The sequence below is a fragment of the Schistocerca piceifrons genome, chromosome 5, assembly GCF_021461385.2.
Source record: "Schistocerca piceifrons isolate TAMUIC-IGC-003096 chromosome 5, iqSchPice1.1, whole genome shotgun sequence".
Taxonomy (NCBI): domain Eukaryota; kingdom Metazoa; phylum Arthropoda; class Insecta; order Orthoptera; family Acrididae; genus Schistocerca; species Schistocerca piceifrons.
This window is the reverse complement of record NC_060142.1, coordinates 29,267,981-29,285,191: the sequence shown is the minus strand read 5'-3', so window position 1 is coordinate 29,285,191 and position 17,211 is coordinate 29,267,981. Positions and strand designations below refer to the sequence as shown.

Below are 17,211 nucleotides of genomic sequence, written 5' to 3'. Positions count from 1 at the left end.
TAGAGTACCTAGTATATATTTATATACACAACTGTCTCGAAGATTTATTTAATGGCAGAAGCCAGTACATTGTCATGGACGGCGAGAGTTCATCATAGACAAATGTGATAGCAGAAACGCCCCATAGAAGTGTTGTGTTCTTGAAGTACATATACGGCCTGTCAGAGAGACCAGGAATTGAACTGAAGTTGTACTGACTTATTTTAGATTATAAAACATGGAACACACTTTACCATCCAACACAGATGCTTCTGCCAAGGGCCTTACTATATTTTGACTGAAAAACCGAGTACTTTCAAGCATAATGGGGGAACTGCTACTTTTGTTGCAATATGACTATCACCTGTGACTTCTGTTTCTCCAGTCGCTGTCATACAGTATGAAGATCTGAAGTTTTCCGTTTTGAGAAGTGAAACATCGGAATCAGTTCATCAAACAAGAAGCAGAAATTACTTTTAAAGTGGTTGTTTCATATAATTCGGTGGCTCATCAAACATCATTGGCAATAGTTGCGCTATAGCATTTCAGGAGACTGGGAGGCAGTTCATGATAGCTGGTGTTAGTGTTAATGTAGACATGTCCTTTGTTAACAATTGAGGATATTTATGAAGTTTTCTAGCCCTCAGGCAAATCTTTGCCTCACAAATATTTTTCCCCTTTATATATCCATAGATTCATATGGTACCATCGTATGGTACCTACAAAATCAGTTTTCCATTAAATGAATGTCAAAGCATGAGAAAGAGAATATTCTCACTCATTCTTATTTTGGAAAGTCATCTTAAGTCATTAAAGACAGTTGTATGTATTTATACTGTTACTGGTTTAAAATCAATCTGTGCTAAGTTATCAGTTTAACTTTGCCAATATCTCGTCTAAATTTACAGTACTGTTTTACCTATTAATCTCTAAAAGAATTTACATGTGGCAAACATAAGCTTTGAATTGAAAATATTAGAAAACTGAAAAAGGAAAGTTACATGGACAGTAATTTACCTGTAGAACTTTCTGGAAACTTCCAGAACTATTGGCGAGGTATATACTATTCTTGCTTGGTGCAGATTGCATTAGCCTCATTACACTTCAGAGATAATGAATATAATTTGAAGATCTTTTAACTCGTTGAGGTGAGAAAGGCAATGCATTTTTTCATAACTTTTATGTGCATTTGGAGAGATAGTGAATATAATGTGAAGATTTTTTTAACTCGTTGAGATGACAAAGGCAATGCATTTTTTCATAAATTTTATGTGCATTCGGAGTTTATATTTGCCTTGCGATTTCATACAGTGTTTGTGATTGTGTATTGATTAAAGTTGAGTGGAAATAACACATCATAAACTGAAAACATGTCATTAACTTGTGTCATGTCATTTCAACATCCTAGGACCTAATGAGTTGTATTAAGACTATCACTGACGATATTGGTAAGTTAAGTAAATAATTAACAATTTGTGTCAAGATTACCCTCTTAAGCTTTATCTACAAACATTGCATATGAAGAGGCTTACACTGGAAATAAATGCATTTTAAAATGAATATTTGCAATGTTGGCAATTAAGGGAGGATCTTTGCAGGTGGCTGCTGAAACCAGGATTTATAGACTTTCAGGATCAAGCATTGACATAATTTTTGTATTTCATAAGAATATTACAAAATAAAACCCAAATAGTAAGTCAATAAGAAAAATTGCAAGAGACTATGATAGACACATATTTTGAGAACAACAAACACTTATACAAAAACCATGAGTAAATGAAGGTAAAGGAACAACCACACGGTTTTAATAAGGAACCTCAGAGGAAGACAGGGGATGGGCAAAACGTTAAACTATAGTTAAAATGATTGAGACACAGAAAATAAAGCAGCAGGGAGTGGAGGGTAATTGATGTGAGTCAGCATATTTTTCCCAATTAAAAAGATGTAGAAGTTGATAGAAAACCTCATCGGTGTTGTGTAGTAAGAATTATCTTAGGGAAAGAAGGAGATAGGCAAACAGATATGAAATCTAATAGTGACCAAGTGAAATCTAGCAGTATCCTGTCGGAATCTGAAATAAAATCCAGTGGTGAAAATTTGGTTTCAGGACTAGAATACTTAGAATCTACCATGAAGACAAACAGTGAAGAAATAAGTAATCAACTTACTGGATAGCAGAGTAAATGTAATTAATAACAAACTCAGTGTGTTGTTAAAGAACAACAGTCAGTTGTAGAAAGCAGTAGTGCTCTTGTGCTAGAATCATGTGTTAACACAGCCCCACCAAACACTGATTTACCTGTTGCACAAAGTAGAAAAGTGGCAGTTTATACTTCTAGAAGTTTTAGGATAACAGTATTCAAGAGAAGATGTGAAAACATAGCATAACTATGCAATGAAAAAGTGTGCATGACAACCAAAGACTGTACTTTCATGTTACTCAATAATTTCAATAATAAATTTTTATCGGTGGGAGATTTCTGTGGAGTTTCTGATGGGTCAAAAAAGTTGCAAAACTACAATCTGGATAGATCTCTGTCAAACCATTGTTCCTAGTACATGCTTTGGTACAGAATCCCAAAGACTCAGCTCAAAGACAGTTTAAATATTTTCCTTGGCTGTGTGTTGTGTTTGCACCGAACACAGCAGTGGTAAACTGGGGCTTGTCATTGAAACAGGAATAGTGTCTGAATTAAATGGAGACCAAGAGAATGATGTTGAGGTATTGTAGCAGGAATATTCTAAGAGGATCACAAACCCTGTCCTGTAATGTATGTAACAAGTCCAGGGCCTCAATGCTCCTGCAGTATTACTTCAATCATTTAAAATTTATGTAGTGCATGTATGTTTTCTTCTGTCCGCCATTTTATCCTTGTACAATTACCTCTTACTGTCAATCTATCTTGTTTTTGCTAGTGTACCACACAATAATGTAGTTATGCAGCTATCTTATTATCTCATGGTACCAGTTAATTAAACGGAAATGACAAACCATTTGGGGCCTGGAAAGCAAAATGTAACACATTATCGTTTATGTTGCAAACCTCTTACATATAATATTTATATTTTTTACATTTTCACTGTACCTGAAGTGTATGATATTTATGTGAACCAAAGGTATAAGCGAGAAAATAATTTCTTTATTGGATTACTTGAACTATGGTATGCCATGTTGTGTTATTACATTTTTGAACATAAATAGATTTGATTAGTGCAATTTCAGGAAGTTTACATGCATTTAGAAAAAGAATTCGGATTTTTACATAAGGGGAAGTAAGATGATATCATTTTACTGTTTATTGTGTTTGTAGTCGGCTGATGTCAGCAACATAAAACATCTACTGAAATGAAAATACTAGATTTTTTCAAACTATGTCAGTTTCATTACTGTCATGATGTTATTGAGGGAGAAAGGCTTAGTGACAGATGGTGTTTGTCAAAGAAAAAAAAAATAAACAAATTATGTAAACTAAATAATATGTCATATGTTTGAAAGTTCACTTGCAATGTATAATACTATATTTCATGGCTCAAAATACATAATATGTTACAATGAATTACGTATGCAGATTTAGAGCTTTTTTCTACTTTGGGTGTATTTATGGAATTATGTGAAGCTTATGGACAGTTTGAGATGTTTATATTAACATGAGGTTTTGACAACTATTCTGTTTTTTTGAGGTTTGTGTGGTGATAATAGAGTGATGATGTATTACAGACTTATTTGTGCTCTGTTCTGTGATGTATTATGATAGTATACTGTTCATAACTCTGGGAAATCACCAAGGTGTATTTATGCTACATGTTGGTGTAGAATAATGGTCTGTTGTTACACTAATAATTTTAATGAAGTTTAGGTAATGGGTCTGATGCACTGGCACTATCTCATTTTTTTTGACAGCTGAATGATGGTCAACACAATGAGAAAAATTACTAAATTAGTTTGTATGATGTACTGAGCATAATGTCTTTGCTGTTAGTACCTCATAAGGAACTTCTAAAACTATCTGACATTTTAAATGCATGGCTGCACATAGTTAAAAAGTGGCTGAATGTACTGTGTTCAGCTAAATGGAGGGACCATTACTATTAGAAAAGATGTTTCTAGGTTACATTACAACTTTAATATAAAGTGTGATCATAGTTGTAATATTTACCAAACAAACTTTGGGCTTATATTTTCGATAGGAAGTCATTTAAGTGAAATGAAGAATAACCTTTGTGTTTTGTGGGAAGAATTGTTTTGTATAACGTGTTGTGTCGTTGTATGATGACATTAAAATGACGTCAACGATGGCTTTCTTGAATGCTTGTTGATAATACTTTCTGTTGCATGCTTATGTGTCAAAAAGGCATTAAATTTGCGAGTACATGATTTCTAAATTACCTTTTCAAAACTGTAAAAAGAGCTATTTACAATTCAACACAGGGCTTAATGAGACGAGATGACTTTTGGAGAGAAATATATTTCAAGCCAAAAAAAAAAGAAAAGAAATGCGAAAAGAATACATCACGAAGGAATTATCCAAATGGGACGGAAATCCGGGTAGATGTGTTGTACGTGTCCACACAAACAAATGATAACAACTTCAGATAATATGGATGATTTATTCAAGAGAGAGTGTTTGACAAATTGAACAAATTAGTAAAATATTGCTCCACGTCTGGCCATTATGTAAGCAGTTAAGTTATTGATCTTGTAATTGGTTGGGAGAGTTGTTGGATCTCCTCCTGAGGTATTTTATAGCAAATTCTATCCAATTGGCGCGTTAGATCGTCACAATCCCGAGCTGGTTGGAGGGCCATGCTCACAATGCTCGAAATTAGGGTGAAATCCGACAACTTAGCTCGTCGAGGCAGGATTTGACAAGCTAGAAGGTTATGTGTAGGGACCCTCACTATGTGCACGTGGGCCTTATCTTGCAGAAATTTGAGCCCAGGATGCCCTGCCATGAAAGTCAACTAAACAGGGCGTAGAATATCTTCGACGTACTACAGTGCTGTCAGAGCTCCGCAGATGACAACCCAAGTGGTCCTGCTATAAACTGGAACCCCAGACCATCACTCCTTTTTCTTGGGCCGTAAGCTGCTTGACAGCAAGGTTCGTATCCTATTACTGTCCGAGGTGTGTCCAGACAGGTCTTCGATGGTCACTGTGGCCTGGAATCTCATTGACTGGATTAGGATTGTCGCCAGCGATAAGTCCCGCTTCGGACAGAACCCCGACGACCAGTGAGGACGTGTCTGTAGATGCCCTGTAGAGCAGTAGGGTACCGAAGTGGCTGTCACCAACCTTACAGCAGTGAAGGGCAGGGGTGTCATTGCATTTCGTAGCAGGCCAAGTTTGTTTATTATCCACGGGACCTTTACAGCACGACGATACATCGACGATATTCTATGCTCCGTTTTGCTGGCCTTCGTAGCAAGCCACCTTGGGCTTACATTTGAGTAAAAAAATCCCCTTGTACATACAGCGAGAATTTCTGCTGCTTTCTTTTTTTTTCATGTTTGCCAAACCCCATATTCGCCAGGGCGACTACTGAATCTCTAGCCAACTGGGAATGTTAGGAGTATTATTGGCTGAGTCCTCGAACTAGCTTGGGATTATGATGATCGAACGCGCCATTTGACAGAATTTGGTACGTTATCCCTCCCGAGTCCATGCGACAACTCGGTGCCAAGCCGAATAACTGCTCCCTTAAGGGTCAGAGGTGCACCAATGCTGTAATGACTTGCTCAGTTTGCGAAGCACTTCCTTTTGAATAAATCATCGAATTTCTCTGATATTGTAAAAATTTGTTTGTGTGTACAAGCACGTCACATCCACAAATTTCCTTCCCATCCCGTTAATTCGTTGTATTTGTTTGTGATAATTTTTTTAAGGTGGTTCTATGTACACTGTCCTCAATCTGTCTGGATTGGAGATCAAGAGAAATTTTCGTGATTCTGTGATCATATGAGTGTGTTTGTGTTTAACTGAAAGAAATTGGGTTTTGGTGACAATACACAGTGACAGCGAAAGATATTTTTGCATGCTCTTAAACAGATAAAAGCTAGAAAATAGGGAGAAAGGGTAATGTGTTTTTATGTTTCTTTGCACTCACACCTGGCCATCTGTCAGCCCACAAGTGAGCTAAAGAGATGTATGCCACCATAATTTTATTAAAAAGGATCTTTTCTTTCAGTAAAAGTTCATTTTCTAACCATACGAATGATGAGTATTCAATTCAACAAATTTCACTATGTTTTTAATAATTATCTGAACTTTAAAAGCTTTTTCTACTCATGCTGAGTAGGTACGGTTTAATACAAATTACTTAAGGAATGAAACTAGGACTGGACTTGTGATGAGCACTCAGTTATGTTATTTATGCTCGTTCACATTAACGAATACGAAATGTCATCTTATCTGAGGCAAAACAAAACATTAACAAAAACAGTGTTTTTCACAAAATATCATCTGTGTGAAAACAGAGACAGTTGATCGGTGGAACTTTTTAATCCTACTTTTATATGTGTAATATGAGTGTCATTCAGAATGTAAATGAAAATTAAGTGAATTGAGAACATTCCTGACATATAACCAAGATAAATAGATTGACTCATCACTGTTTCACTGTTGCCCCTGTTGTTCTGCTTTCCACTCACCTTGCTTTATATTATTTGTGGCTTGATTTTTATGGTTTGTTGGACTTTTGTCAAATCCACTTACGTAGTCAGTAGGACGCTACACGATATCCTGTTGTAACGTCCACTGGATATGTATAGAATCTCTCAAATAAAACTCTTTTTGTGTGATGCCAAAGCCTCCTGTAAGCTAGAAGAGGACACCCCTTTGTGTACCGCGCAGGATTTGCCCAGCTGCACAAACAGAAGACTGCATCAAGATACTTGCTACAAAATTTATGACAGCGGTGATAATGGCTTCATGGTAGGTCATCAACGCTTGCAGCGGTAGCTTGTAGTTCCATATGTATTGTTGCTTGCTTTGTGTGATAGTCTATCAATATGTTGTATTAATTTATGCATTCCATCCAATTGGACTCTAAGGTACTGTGTTACTGCTTAGCTGGAGATAAAGACTTTTCGTAAAATAACTGGAGTATTGCTACATAATGAAAATTGATCTTTTAAGAGTATGTGTCTATTTTTCTGTAGGTTTGTGTTCAGTTTCTTTGTGTACACACCATTACTGCTTCTGTGAATCGCCCCATCTGCCATTCACCAAGTTCAGCTCTTAAGTGCCCTGACACCTCATCCAAAGATATCGTCGGCATATGTCACCACCCAATCGACTTGGTCAGATTCTTCCAATTGTCACAAGAGAGGTTCGATTACAAGCTGATAAAATCTCGTGTCGACCCCTGTGGGCACTCACTAATATATTTTGATTACTTTTTACATGCCAGCTGACCATTGGACAAGTCGGTCCATATAATAGTATAGACATTGGGGTTAATGTACTCCTTGCATCTGTACAAATAGCAATAAATTGTCGAATACCTAAGAGGTCTCATGTAACAGTGAAATCACGTTATTTTTTTGTATGTACCTATTGTTTCGAACACCTTCTTGGATTCCTTACGAATACTTCTCCCTTTCCTAAAGCCAAATTGGCAGTGATTAAGCTGATTAATGCTACCATATGTTTCATAAGTGTAATTTTTGAACATTTGCAAGCATGTTGATAAGTTTATAGGATTAAGTGGTTCTTCAACCACAAACCCTTTGGTTATACACCTTTCGCTTATTTCCATCTCCTTAACACCTATGGACCTTAATCTACGGGGAAAATTAAAGGAACCGCTCTACAAGCTTTGCCAAATGTCACACTATTTTGCCTAGCTTTCTTATGTTGGCACCACTTTCCGTGATTTCCCGCTAGCTGGCGTGGCATGACTGTCTGGCGGAGGGAGCGTTCAGCTGTTGTTGCAGAGAGCTGAGTGGAGAGAGAGAGGACTGTGCGCAACGCCACCACTGTTGATGGTTCTGGTGGGCCATCGGTAGACGCCTGGCCGCAGGTGAAGAGACGGGTTTGTGTGTGGGGTCGCTCGCACACATGACATTTATTGTGGGACTGTGAGATGAACAGACTTGAGTCGCTGGAACCAGTGCCTTATGGATATCTATTTGTAATGCGTTGATGTTCCTTGGGTATCTTACATATGGATTTATACCATGTTTGTGACGTGTATTTATCTAGCTGTGCCATGCAGCGTTATACATTAACAGGTTCCATACCGTAATCTGGTACTTAGTAAAACCACATTTTCTAACAACCATCCACAGACAGTGCACCCCTACAATGTATTAATAACTGTTGAGGTTAGGTGGCTGCCCTCAGTGTATTACGAGTGCTGTATGGGGTATAGGTTTTCTACCGACTGTATGTTATCAGTTGAACAGTCGGTTTGCTAGACATTTCAATGATACTTTATACTGGTCATGTCCACCACATGTCACTTGTGCTATTAACAGAACAATACATATGTGTTTTCTCTTTTCTTACTGTAATGTTTCAGGTTAGTTTCTGTGGTATTTTCTTGCGCCTTTTATATGGGAATGTGACTGAGGGCCTTTGAGAAAGTGAATGTTTATGGCAGTTTTCAAACGACAAACATCTGTGGTCCTGCAAAAGGGAAGCTAATGTTCTTAACTGTTATACTATTTATGGTAAACATTTTATCTTTTAGACTAAATGTATCTCTGAAGTTTCTTCGGGTCGGATCATTTTATTATGCTGCTTTAATAACGATGCAATTTAATTTAAATTTTTTTCAGTCTGAGTCTTTGTTGCTGTTGTTAAAATTTCACTTTGGAAGTGTTCTGTTTATGACTTCAGTGGTTGCAACCGGTTGTCCTGAAGAGGTAGCAATTGTGATTTTAAAGTCTTTATTTAATACGGGACTTTTTAACAATTTATTGCTTTATTAATGTTTAACCTTGGAGACGTTCCGTTTGTGAATCTTAATGGTTGTAGCCAGTTAATCTGATCAAGTCAGATCTTTGTATGACTCTGTTTATTCATGTTATCAATAAATGTGTAAATATTGTACTGGTAACCGAAACTCAGTCAATCGATTCCGCCCTTTAATACTAAGGGCTCAATTTCAAGTATCAAAGGAGACACTGAGAAATTCTCAACACAAGAAATACCGTATCACGAGGGCCATTGACATGATAAGTACAGACGATATTCAGCGTGCGGCTTCGCCTGTCAAGAACTGAATGTATCAGTGACCGAGGTCAAATTTTGAGCACTTGACGTGCCAGTCATAAAAATAACCATAGTAATTGTATCTGTGTTTCGACTTTGTTTACTTTTTTCCCTGTGTAGCAGACCTTTTCTCCAAATTTCCAAGTAATTTGCGCAGCTGTTATGTTGTAACTAATTGACCAAAATACATACACGTTACTTTCTTGAAGAATTTTTCTAATGTTCTTTCCAAAATTGCAGAAAATTAGTTTCATTTAAGAAAAACAGAGAGTCGTAAGTCGACAGAGTCGTGGCATATTGGGTTCGGAATTTAATCTTCATGAGAGGGTCGCCACATATTTAGATTTTGGTCAGTTCTTCAGTAAGAAAAACGTATTACTGTTTCTTCGACGTACCAGAAGAACATGATGATAAGCTGCAGTACTGCGTTACACATTTCCATCTTAATTTATAATGTGTGGATTTACACTGTCAGTTACTTGACTAAAAAAGAATTATCAGTATTTGAAAAGAGGACACAAAACTGTAGGATGGGTTTCATCTGTACTTACATGTGTTCCATGGTGCTCACAACGTCGGCTCCCATAGGGTCACGATTCATCATCATCTCTGGATACCTGGTCCTCAGCGCGAAGTAGGCATCCACTCCTTTCTTAACCCTCTCTATGCTGCACTTGCAGTTTATGTACATCCTCTCGATATGTGCGTCATCTATAACAAATGTACACGTGGGTATTGCACAGAATTTCTCAGCAATCACAGAAAATGTATTTTAATAGCTATATATTGAAGGTAGGATTTTAATGATGTTTTCCGTCTTTCTTCTGATTCGATACTGTCCTCCATCATTTCATATCATGTGCAAATTTTTTCACTTCTATCTCACTACTTTATTCAGCTTCCTTTCTAGACTTGCTCTGCCTCTACTAATTCTGACCTTCTACTTCTCCCTCCACCGACAGTTAATTGTTCCTGGATGCCATAGTGGATGCTTCACTAACCTGGCCAGCTCTTGGCAAGTGTCTTCTGTGGTGTCACCGCCAGACACCACACTTGCTAGGTGGTAGCCTTTAAATCGACCGCGGTCCGTTAGTATACGTCGGACCCGCGTGTCGCCACTATCAGTGATTGCAGACCGAGCGCCGCCACACGGCAGGTCTAGAGAGACTTCCTAACACTCGCTCAGTTGTACAACCGACTCTGCTAGCGATGGTTCACTGACAAAATACGCTGTCATTTGCCGAGACGATAGTTTGACTTAGCCTTCAGCTACGTCATTTGCTACGACCTAGCAAGGCGCCATTATCAGATACTATTGATATTATTCATCATGTACGGTCAAGACTGACGTTCTTCGTTAACGGATTAAAGTTAAGTATTCCACCAGCTACGTCCGTTTTTCTAAATTCAAATTTCCTTGTCCTGTTTAAGACCTCACGCCAGCGTGCGTGTGCTAAAACGCGTGCATTTCGGCCTCCTCTAGTAACACGTGTTGGCTCTCCTGCCAACCAAAACATTGGCGACGAGGCACAACCGCGCTCTTTTCGACATTGCCCTGATTTACTTGTGTAATGGCTTCGCCACAATCTTCAGATGTACTGTCCAAATTTTATCGCTTACAGAATCAGCAGACGCAGGCCTTAATGGATGCCCTTGGACAGCTCGTCCAGGGTCAACGGGCAATGCAAAACGATGCGGCAGCCGCCGCTCCACCGCTAACGCAGCCACAACACGCTGTTGCACCAACTTTTCGACCTTTTGATGCTGCACTGGAAAGCTGGAACGGGTGGTCACGCCAATTTTGATTCCATCAAGGTAACGAGCAGCAGCCTTTTTTGTTGTCCTCAATAGGGGTGAACATGTACCATGTGATAGTCAAATTATTTCCCCGACGTGACGTAGCAACTCTGTCCTACGACGATGTTTTGTCTGCATTAGATGCATATTTCAAAGAATCAGTCAATGTAGTTGCGAAATGGTATACCTTCTTTTGTACAAAACGTACGGCTGGTCAGACTAATCAGGAGTGGGTTGCAACCTTGCAAGGCCTTACTATGGATTCTGCTTTTGAGTGTCAATGTGGACTCCCTTATTCAGATACTATGGTACGTGATGCAATTGCACAGAACGTTTCCGATGTTCGTATAAGGGAACAGATTTTGAAACTAGTCAATCCCTCCCTTCAACAAGTGATGAACATATAGGATCGGCAGGACACTGTTGACTTTGCTCAGGAATCATTTGAAACTTCGCCAACCGCGTGTCAGGTTAACCGGCCCACCGGGTGAGCTGCACGGAGCAGTACACAGCCTTCGTGACCGGCCACGCCGCTGCCGCCAGGCTCTCCGCCACGTGTGCCGCGCCGGCAAGCAAACGCAGTGCTAAAATCATGCCCGCGGTGTGCTACTATATATTCGCGTGAGAATTGCCCATCACGCCAAGCTATTTGCTTTTTCTGTAATAGAAAAGGACATGTTGAGAGTGTTTGCCAGAAAAAGCTCTGATCGGAAACTCACAACCATTCCAGGCCCTTTGCTTCGCGCGGAATTCGAACCAAGGATACTCAGGCTCGTGAAACTTCGCCCATGGCAATTCATGTAGTTCATTCCACTCCGCTCAGTGCCACTCCCTCTACCAGTGACTGTGTTCGTTCCACAAATAGTGTGCGTCGACATCGCCGGTAATCCCGTCAAGTCGCAAGTGATTTTGTACCAGTGTCAGTTCCCATTGCATGAGACAGTCGTTCTTGTCGTCAGCAGGACAATAAACTTTTTGTGGACTTGGACATTAATGGCAAAGTGATACCATTCCAGTTCGATACCGGAGCTGCAGTTTCACTGATCTATCAAGACACGTACAAACAGCTGGGCACACCTCCGTTGCGTGCTGCAAATGTTAAGTTAACTAGTTATTCCGGTCAAGATATCCTGTGTTAGGACAGTGCAGCCTTCTTGCAACATACAAAGGACAAGCAAAACTTGTGTCATTTAACGTCCTTCGTTCTTCTTCTGCAGTCAACTTGTTTGGTTTCGATTTATTTCAGTTGTTTAACTTGTCTGTAGTAAATCAGGTCCTATCAGTGAATCAGACTGTGCCTTCAGACAGTGTTTCTCGTGTATTTGAAGAATTTGCAGACATTTTTGCACCGGGCCTTGGTTGCGCTAAGAACTATAAAGCACATTTGGAACTGAAAGTAAACGCGCAACCGAAATTTTTCAGAGAGCGCAATGTTCCCCACGCATTGCGTGATGAGGTCGCAAAAACATTACACGATTTGGAATCACAAGGTGTAATTGAACGTGTGCAGTGTTCTCTCTGGGCATCACCCTTAGCCATTTTGCCAAAACCTTCCGGAAAATTGAGACTTTGTGTGGACTTCAAGGTAACAATGAATCCACAACTAGTGATTTCGACTTTTCCTTTACCCCGCCCAGAAGATCTTTTTGGCAAACTGTGCCCCAGTAAATATGTTTCGAAGTTGGACCTAGCAGATGCGTACTTACAAATATCGGTGGACGAAGACTCCCAGCGCGTTTTGGTGGTTGTTGTATCCTAGCCAGTAATGCCAACCGAGCCCGCTGCCAAAAGGTTGGCAGCATCAAAGTACGGACGCCGTCCGTATAAGCAGCGCCAGCGATACAGGAAATCGCCGCAAGTCTGCGCGCGCCACCGCTGGCTTCTGGCTTCTTAAGCGCTGGAGTCGCGAGCGCTAGGACAGTTCTGTATTCGCCGCTCAGTTGTATACTCGCCACCGAATTGTGTACTTGCTAGTCAGTTTTGTGTTCATCGCAGCAGAGTTGTTGTTTGTCGTCAGCCGACGCTGACCTAGCCGCTCCGACTCGAACTAGACAGATTTCTGTAGACACCGAGTTCACTACTGTGTTACTGTATCTTCATTAATAAAAGATAAGTACCGACTTTTATTTAATATGAGTGTTTGGGCTTTCATCTTTCTGTTCACTGTTCCAGCGGACCGGTCGGCCCGCTATTAAAAGCGTGGCGGTGACTTCGTAAGCCATTTCTACAGCCAAGTGTTTGTCGCTACGAACACCGCCACAAAAGTGGTTAACACGCATCTTGGTTTGTATCGATTCAAACGACTGCCATTCGGGTGTGCATCCGCCCCTGCATTGTTTCAGCAATATCTATAAACAGTTTGTGCGTCGGTCCCTACTGCAGCAAACTATCTGGACGATATTGTGATCTCCGGAAAGACGGAAGAAGAACATTTAGCCAATCTCGGAACATTATTTCAGGTCTTGCGACAAAAAGGTCTTCGCTTGCGGAAGGACAAATGTGTATTTTTGGCTCGTGACTTGCCCTACCTGGGACATGTACTCAATGAACAAGGCATACATCCTAGTCCCGAGCACCTCTGTGCCATACAGGACTTGCCTTCGCCGCAGAATTTGAATCAGCTACAGAGTGTGCTGGGAAAAGTTAATTGTTATCACCGTTATATCCCACACGCCTCTTCCATTTCAGCTCCGCTTCATCGCTTACGCCGTAAAGGTGTTCCGTTCGTCTGGACGACGGAATGCGAACGCGCCTTTCGCCAGTTGAAATCGGCGTTGCTTTCCAATACTTGCCTTACGCCATTCGATCCTCAGAAGCCCCTTTTGTTGATGGTGGATGCATCGGATTTCGGGATCGGTGCTGTGCTTGCGCACAAAGATGGATCGAACGATCGCCCTATTGCCTTTGCGTCCAAATTTCTCTCGTCTGCGCAAAGAAATTATTCACAGATCGAGAAATAAGCATTGGCTCTCGTATTTGGTGTTACAAAGTTTCATGATTTCTTGTATGGTCGTCACTTTACCATCATCACAGACCACAAACCTTTGACATCGCTTTTTCATCGGAACAAGCCTCTACCTCCACGTACAGCGCAGAAATTCATTCGCTGGTCTATTTTCCTCTCGCAGTACCGCTACGATATCTTGTATCGGTCCACTGCTAAGCACGGAAACGCAGATGCGTTGTCCCGTTCGCCTGTTGCTGAGGATAGAGCATTCGATTCCTCCGACCTTGCTTGCATGTTCATTGATTCGGCAACCGATGACGTGGTCGAATCCTTTCCGATTGATTTTCGTCGTGTAGCTACTGCCACAGCTGCCGACCCTGTCCTTGATACCGTTCTGCGTTTTGTTGCTACGCAATGGCCCTTGTCAAAGTCACGGATCGGGGATCCGTTGGTTCGCCGATTTTTTGCTCACCAGGAGAGACTTTTTGTTCGACTTGGTGTTTTGCTGTTGCGTTCTGATAATCAGTCGAGGGTCGTGGTTCCACGTTCGTTACAGTTCTCTGTCTTACAGCTTCTCCACCAAGGACATTGGGGTATAGTGGGAACCAAACAACTTGCTCGTCAGCACTGTACTTGGTTCGGAATCTATGCCGCGAATACGAAAATGTGCTCTTCTTGCCTGGTGTGTGCTGAACAACAATCAGCCCCACCGCGGAAATTCTTTGCATGGCCAAAAGCCACTTCCCCTTGGCAACGCTTACACATCGATTTTGCTGGGCCATTCTGGAATGCTCGGTGGTTGGTTGTGGTAGATTCATTCAGTAATTTTCCTTTTGTTGTCCGGATGTCTTCCACGACGTCATCTGCCACCATCCAAGCGTTATCTGCTATCTTTTGTATTGAAGGTCTTCCACAGACTATTGTTTCCGATTTTTTATTTTTTTGGTCATCAGTCTACTGACTGGTTTGATGCGGCCCGGCACGAATTCCTTTCCTGTGCTAACCTCTTCATCTCAGAGTAGCACTTGCAACCTACGTCCTCAATTATTTGCTTCACGTATTCCAAACTCTGTCTTCCTCTACAGTTTTTGCCCTCTACAGCTCCCTCTAGTACCATTCCCTCATGTCTTAGCAGATGTCCTATCATCCTGTCCCTTCTCCTTATCAGTGTTTTCCACATATTCCTTTCCTCTCCGATTCTGCGTAGAACCTCCTCATTCCTTACCTTATCAGTGCACCTAATTTTCAACATTCGTCTATAGCACCACATCTCAAATACTTCGATTCTCTTCTGTTCCGGTTTTCCCACAATCCATGTTTCAATACCATACAACGCTGTACTCCAGACGTACATCCTCAGAAATTTCTTCCTCAAATTAAGGCGGGTATTTGATATTAGTAGACTTCTCTTGGCCAGAAATGCCTTTTTTTGCCATAGCGAGTCTGCTTTTGATGTCCTCCTTGCTCCGTCCGTCATTGGTTATTTTACTGCCTAGGTAGCATAATTCCTTAACTTCATTGATTTCGTGACCATCAATCCTGATGTTAAGTTTCTCGCTTTTCTCGTTTCTACTACTTCTCATTACCTTCGTCTTTCTCCGATTTACTCTCAAACCATACTGTGTACTCATTAGACTGTTCATTCCGTTCAGCAGATCATTTAATTCTTCTTCACTTTCACTCAGGATAGCAATGTCATCAGCGAATCGTATCATTGATATCCTTTCACCTTGTATTTTAATTCCACTCCTGAACCTATCTTTTATTTCCATCATTGCTTCCTCGATGTACAGATTGAAGAGTAGGGGCGAAAGGCTACAGCCTTGTCTTACACCCCTCTTAATACGAGCACTTCGTTCGTGATCGTCCACTCTTATTATTCCCTCTTGGTTGTTGTACATATTGTATATGACCCGTCTCTCCCTATAGCTTACCCCTACTTTTTTCAGAATCTCGAACAGCTTGCACCATTTTATATTGTCGAACGCTTTTTCCAGGTCGACAAATCCTATGAAAGTGTCTTGATTTTTCTTTAGCCTTGCTTCCATTACTAGCCGTAACGTCAGAATTGCCTCTTTCGTCCCTTTACTTTTCCTAAAGCAAACTGATCGTCACCTAGTGCATTTTCAATTTTCTTTTCCATTCTTCTGTATATTATTCTTGTAAGCAGCTCCGATGCATGAGCTGTTAAGCTGATTATGCGATAATTCTCGCACTTGTCAGCTCTTGCCGTCTTCGGAATTGTGTGAATGATGCTTTTCCGAAATTCAGATGGTATGTCGCCAGGCTCATATATTCTACACACCAACGTGAAAAGTCGTTTTGTTGCCACTTCCCCCAATGATATTAGAAATTCTGATGGAATGTTATCTATCCCTTCTGCCTTATTTGACCGTAAGTCCTCCAAAGCTCTTTTAAGTTTCGATTCTAATACTGGATCCCCTATCTCTTCTAAATCGACTCCTGTTTCTTCTTCTATCACATCATACAAATCTTCAGCCTCATAGAGGCTTTCAATGTATTCTTTCCACCTATCTGCTCTCTCCTCTGCATTTAACAGTGGAATTCCCGTTGCACTCTTAATGTTACCACCGTTGCTTTTAATGTCACCAAAGGTTGTTTTGACTTTCCTGTATGCTGAGTCTGTCCTTCCGGCAATTATATCTTTTTCGATTACTAGCTGAAACTTGTTACAGAACTCAATTAGTCTTTCTCCTCTTTCATTCCTTGTCCCAAGCCCATATTCTCCTTTAAGCTTTTCTTCTACTCCTTCCCCTACAACAGCATTCCAGTCGCCCATGACTATTAGATTTTCGTCCCCCTTTACATACTGCATTACCCTTTCAATATCCTCGTACACTTTCTCTATCTGTTCATCTTCAGCTTGCGACGTCGGCATGTATACCTGAACTATCGTTGTCGGTGTTGGTCTGCTGTCGATTCTGATTAGAACAACCCAGTCACTGAACTGTTCACAGTAACACACCCTCTGCCCTACCTTCCTATTCATAACGAAAACTACACCTGTTACTCCATTTTCTGCTGCTGTTGATATTACCCGATACTCATCCAACCAGAAATCCTTGTCTTCCTTCCACTTCACTTCATTGACCCCTTCTATATCTAGATTGAGCCTTTTCATTTCCCTTTTCATATTTTCTAGTTTCCCTACCACGTTCAAGCTTCTGACATTCCATGCCCCGACTCGTAGAACGTTATCCTTTCGTTGATTATTCAATCTTTTTGTCATGGTAACCCACCCCTTGGCAGT

The 17,211-nt window shown here is 40.6% G+C and overlaps 1 protein-coding gene across 1 annotated transcript in view; it reads right to left on the bottom strand.

The window, feature by feature from the left end:
• LOC124797909 (retinol-binding protein pinta-like) overlaps positions 1–17,211 on the bottom strand; it is a 232,550-nt gene that overhangs the window by 77,321 nt on the left and 138,018 nt on the right. The window contains exon 3 of the mRNA XM_047261030.1: positions 9,748–9,907. Within this exon, the coding sequence (XP_047116986.1) occupies positions 9,748–9,907 (160 nt within the window). The remainder of the gene's footprint in view (positions 1–9,747; positions 9,908–17,211) is intronic.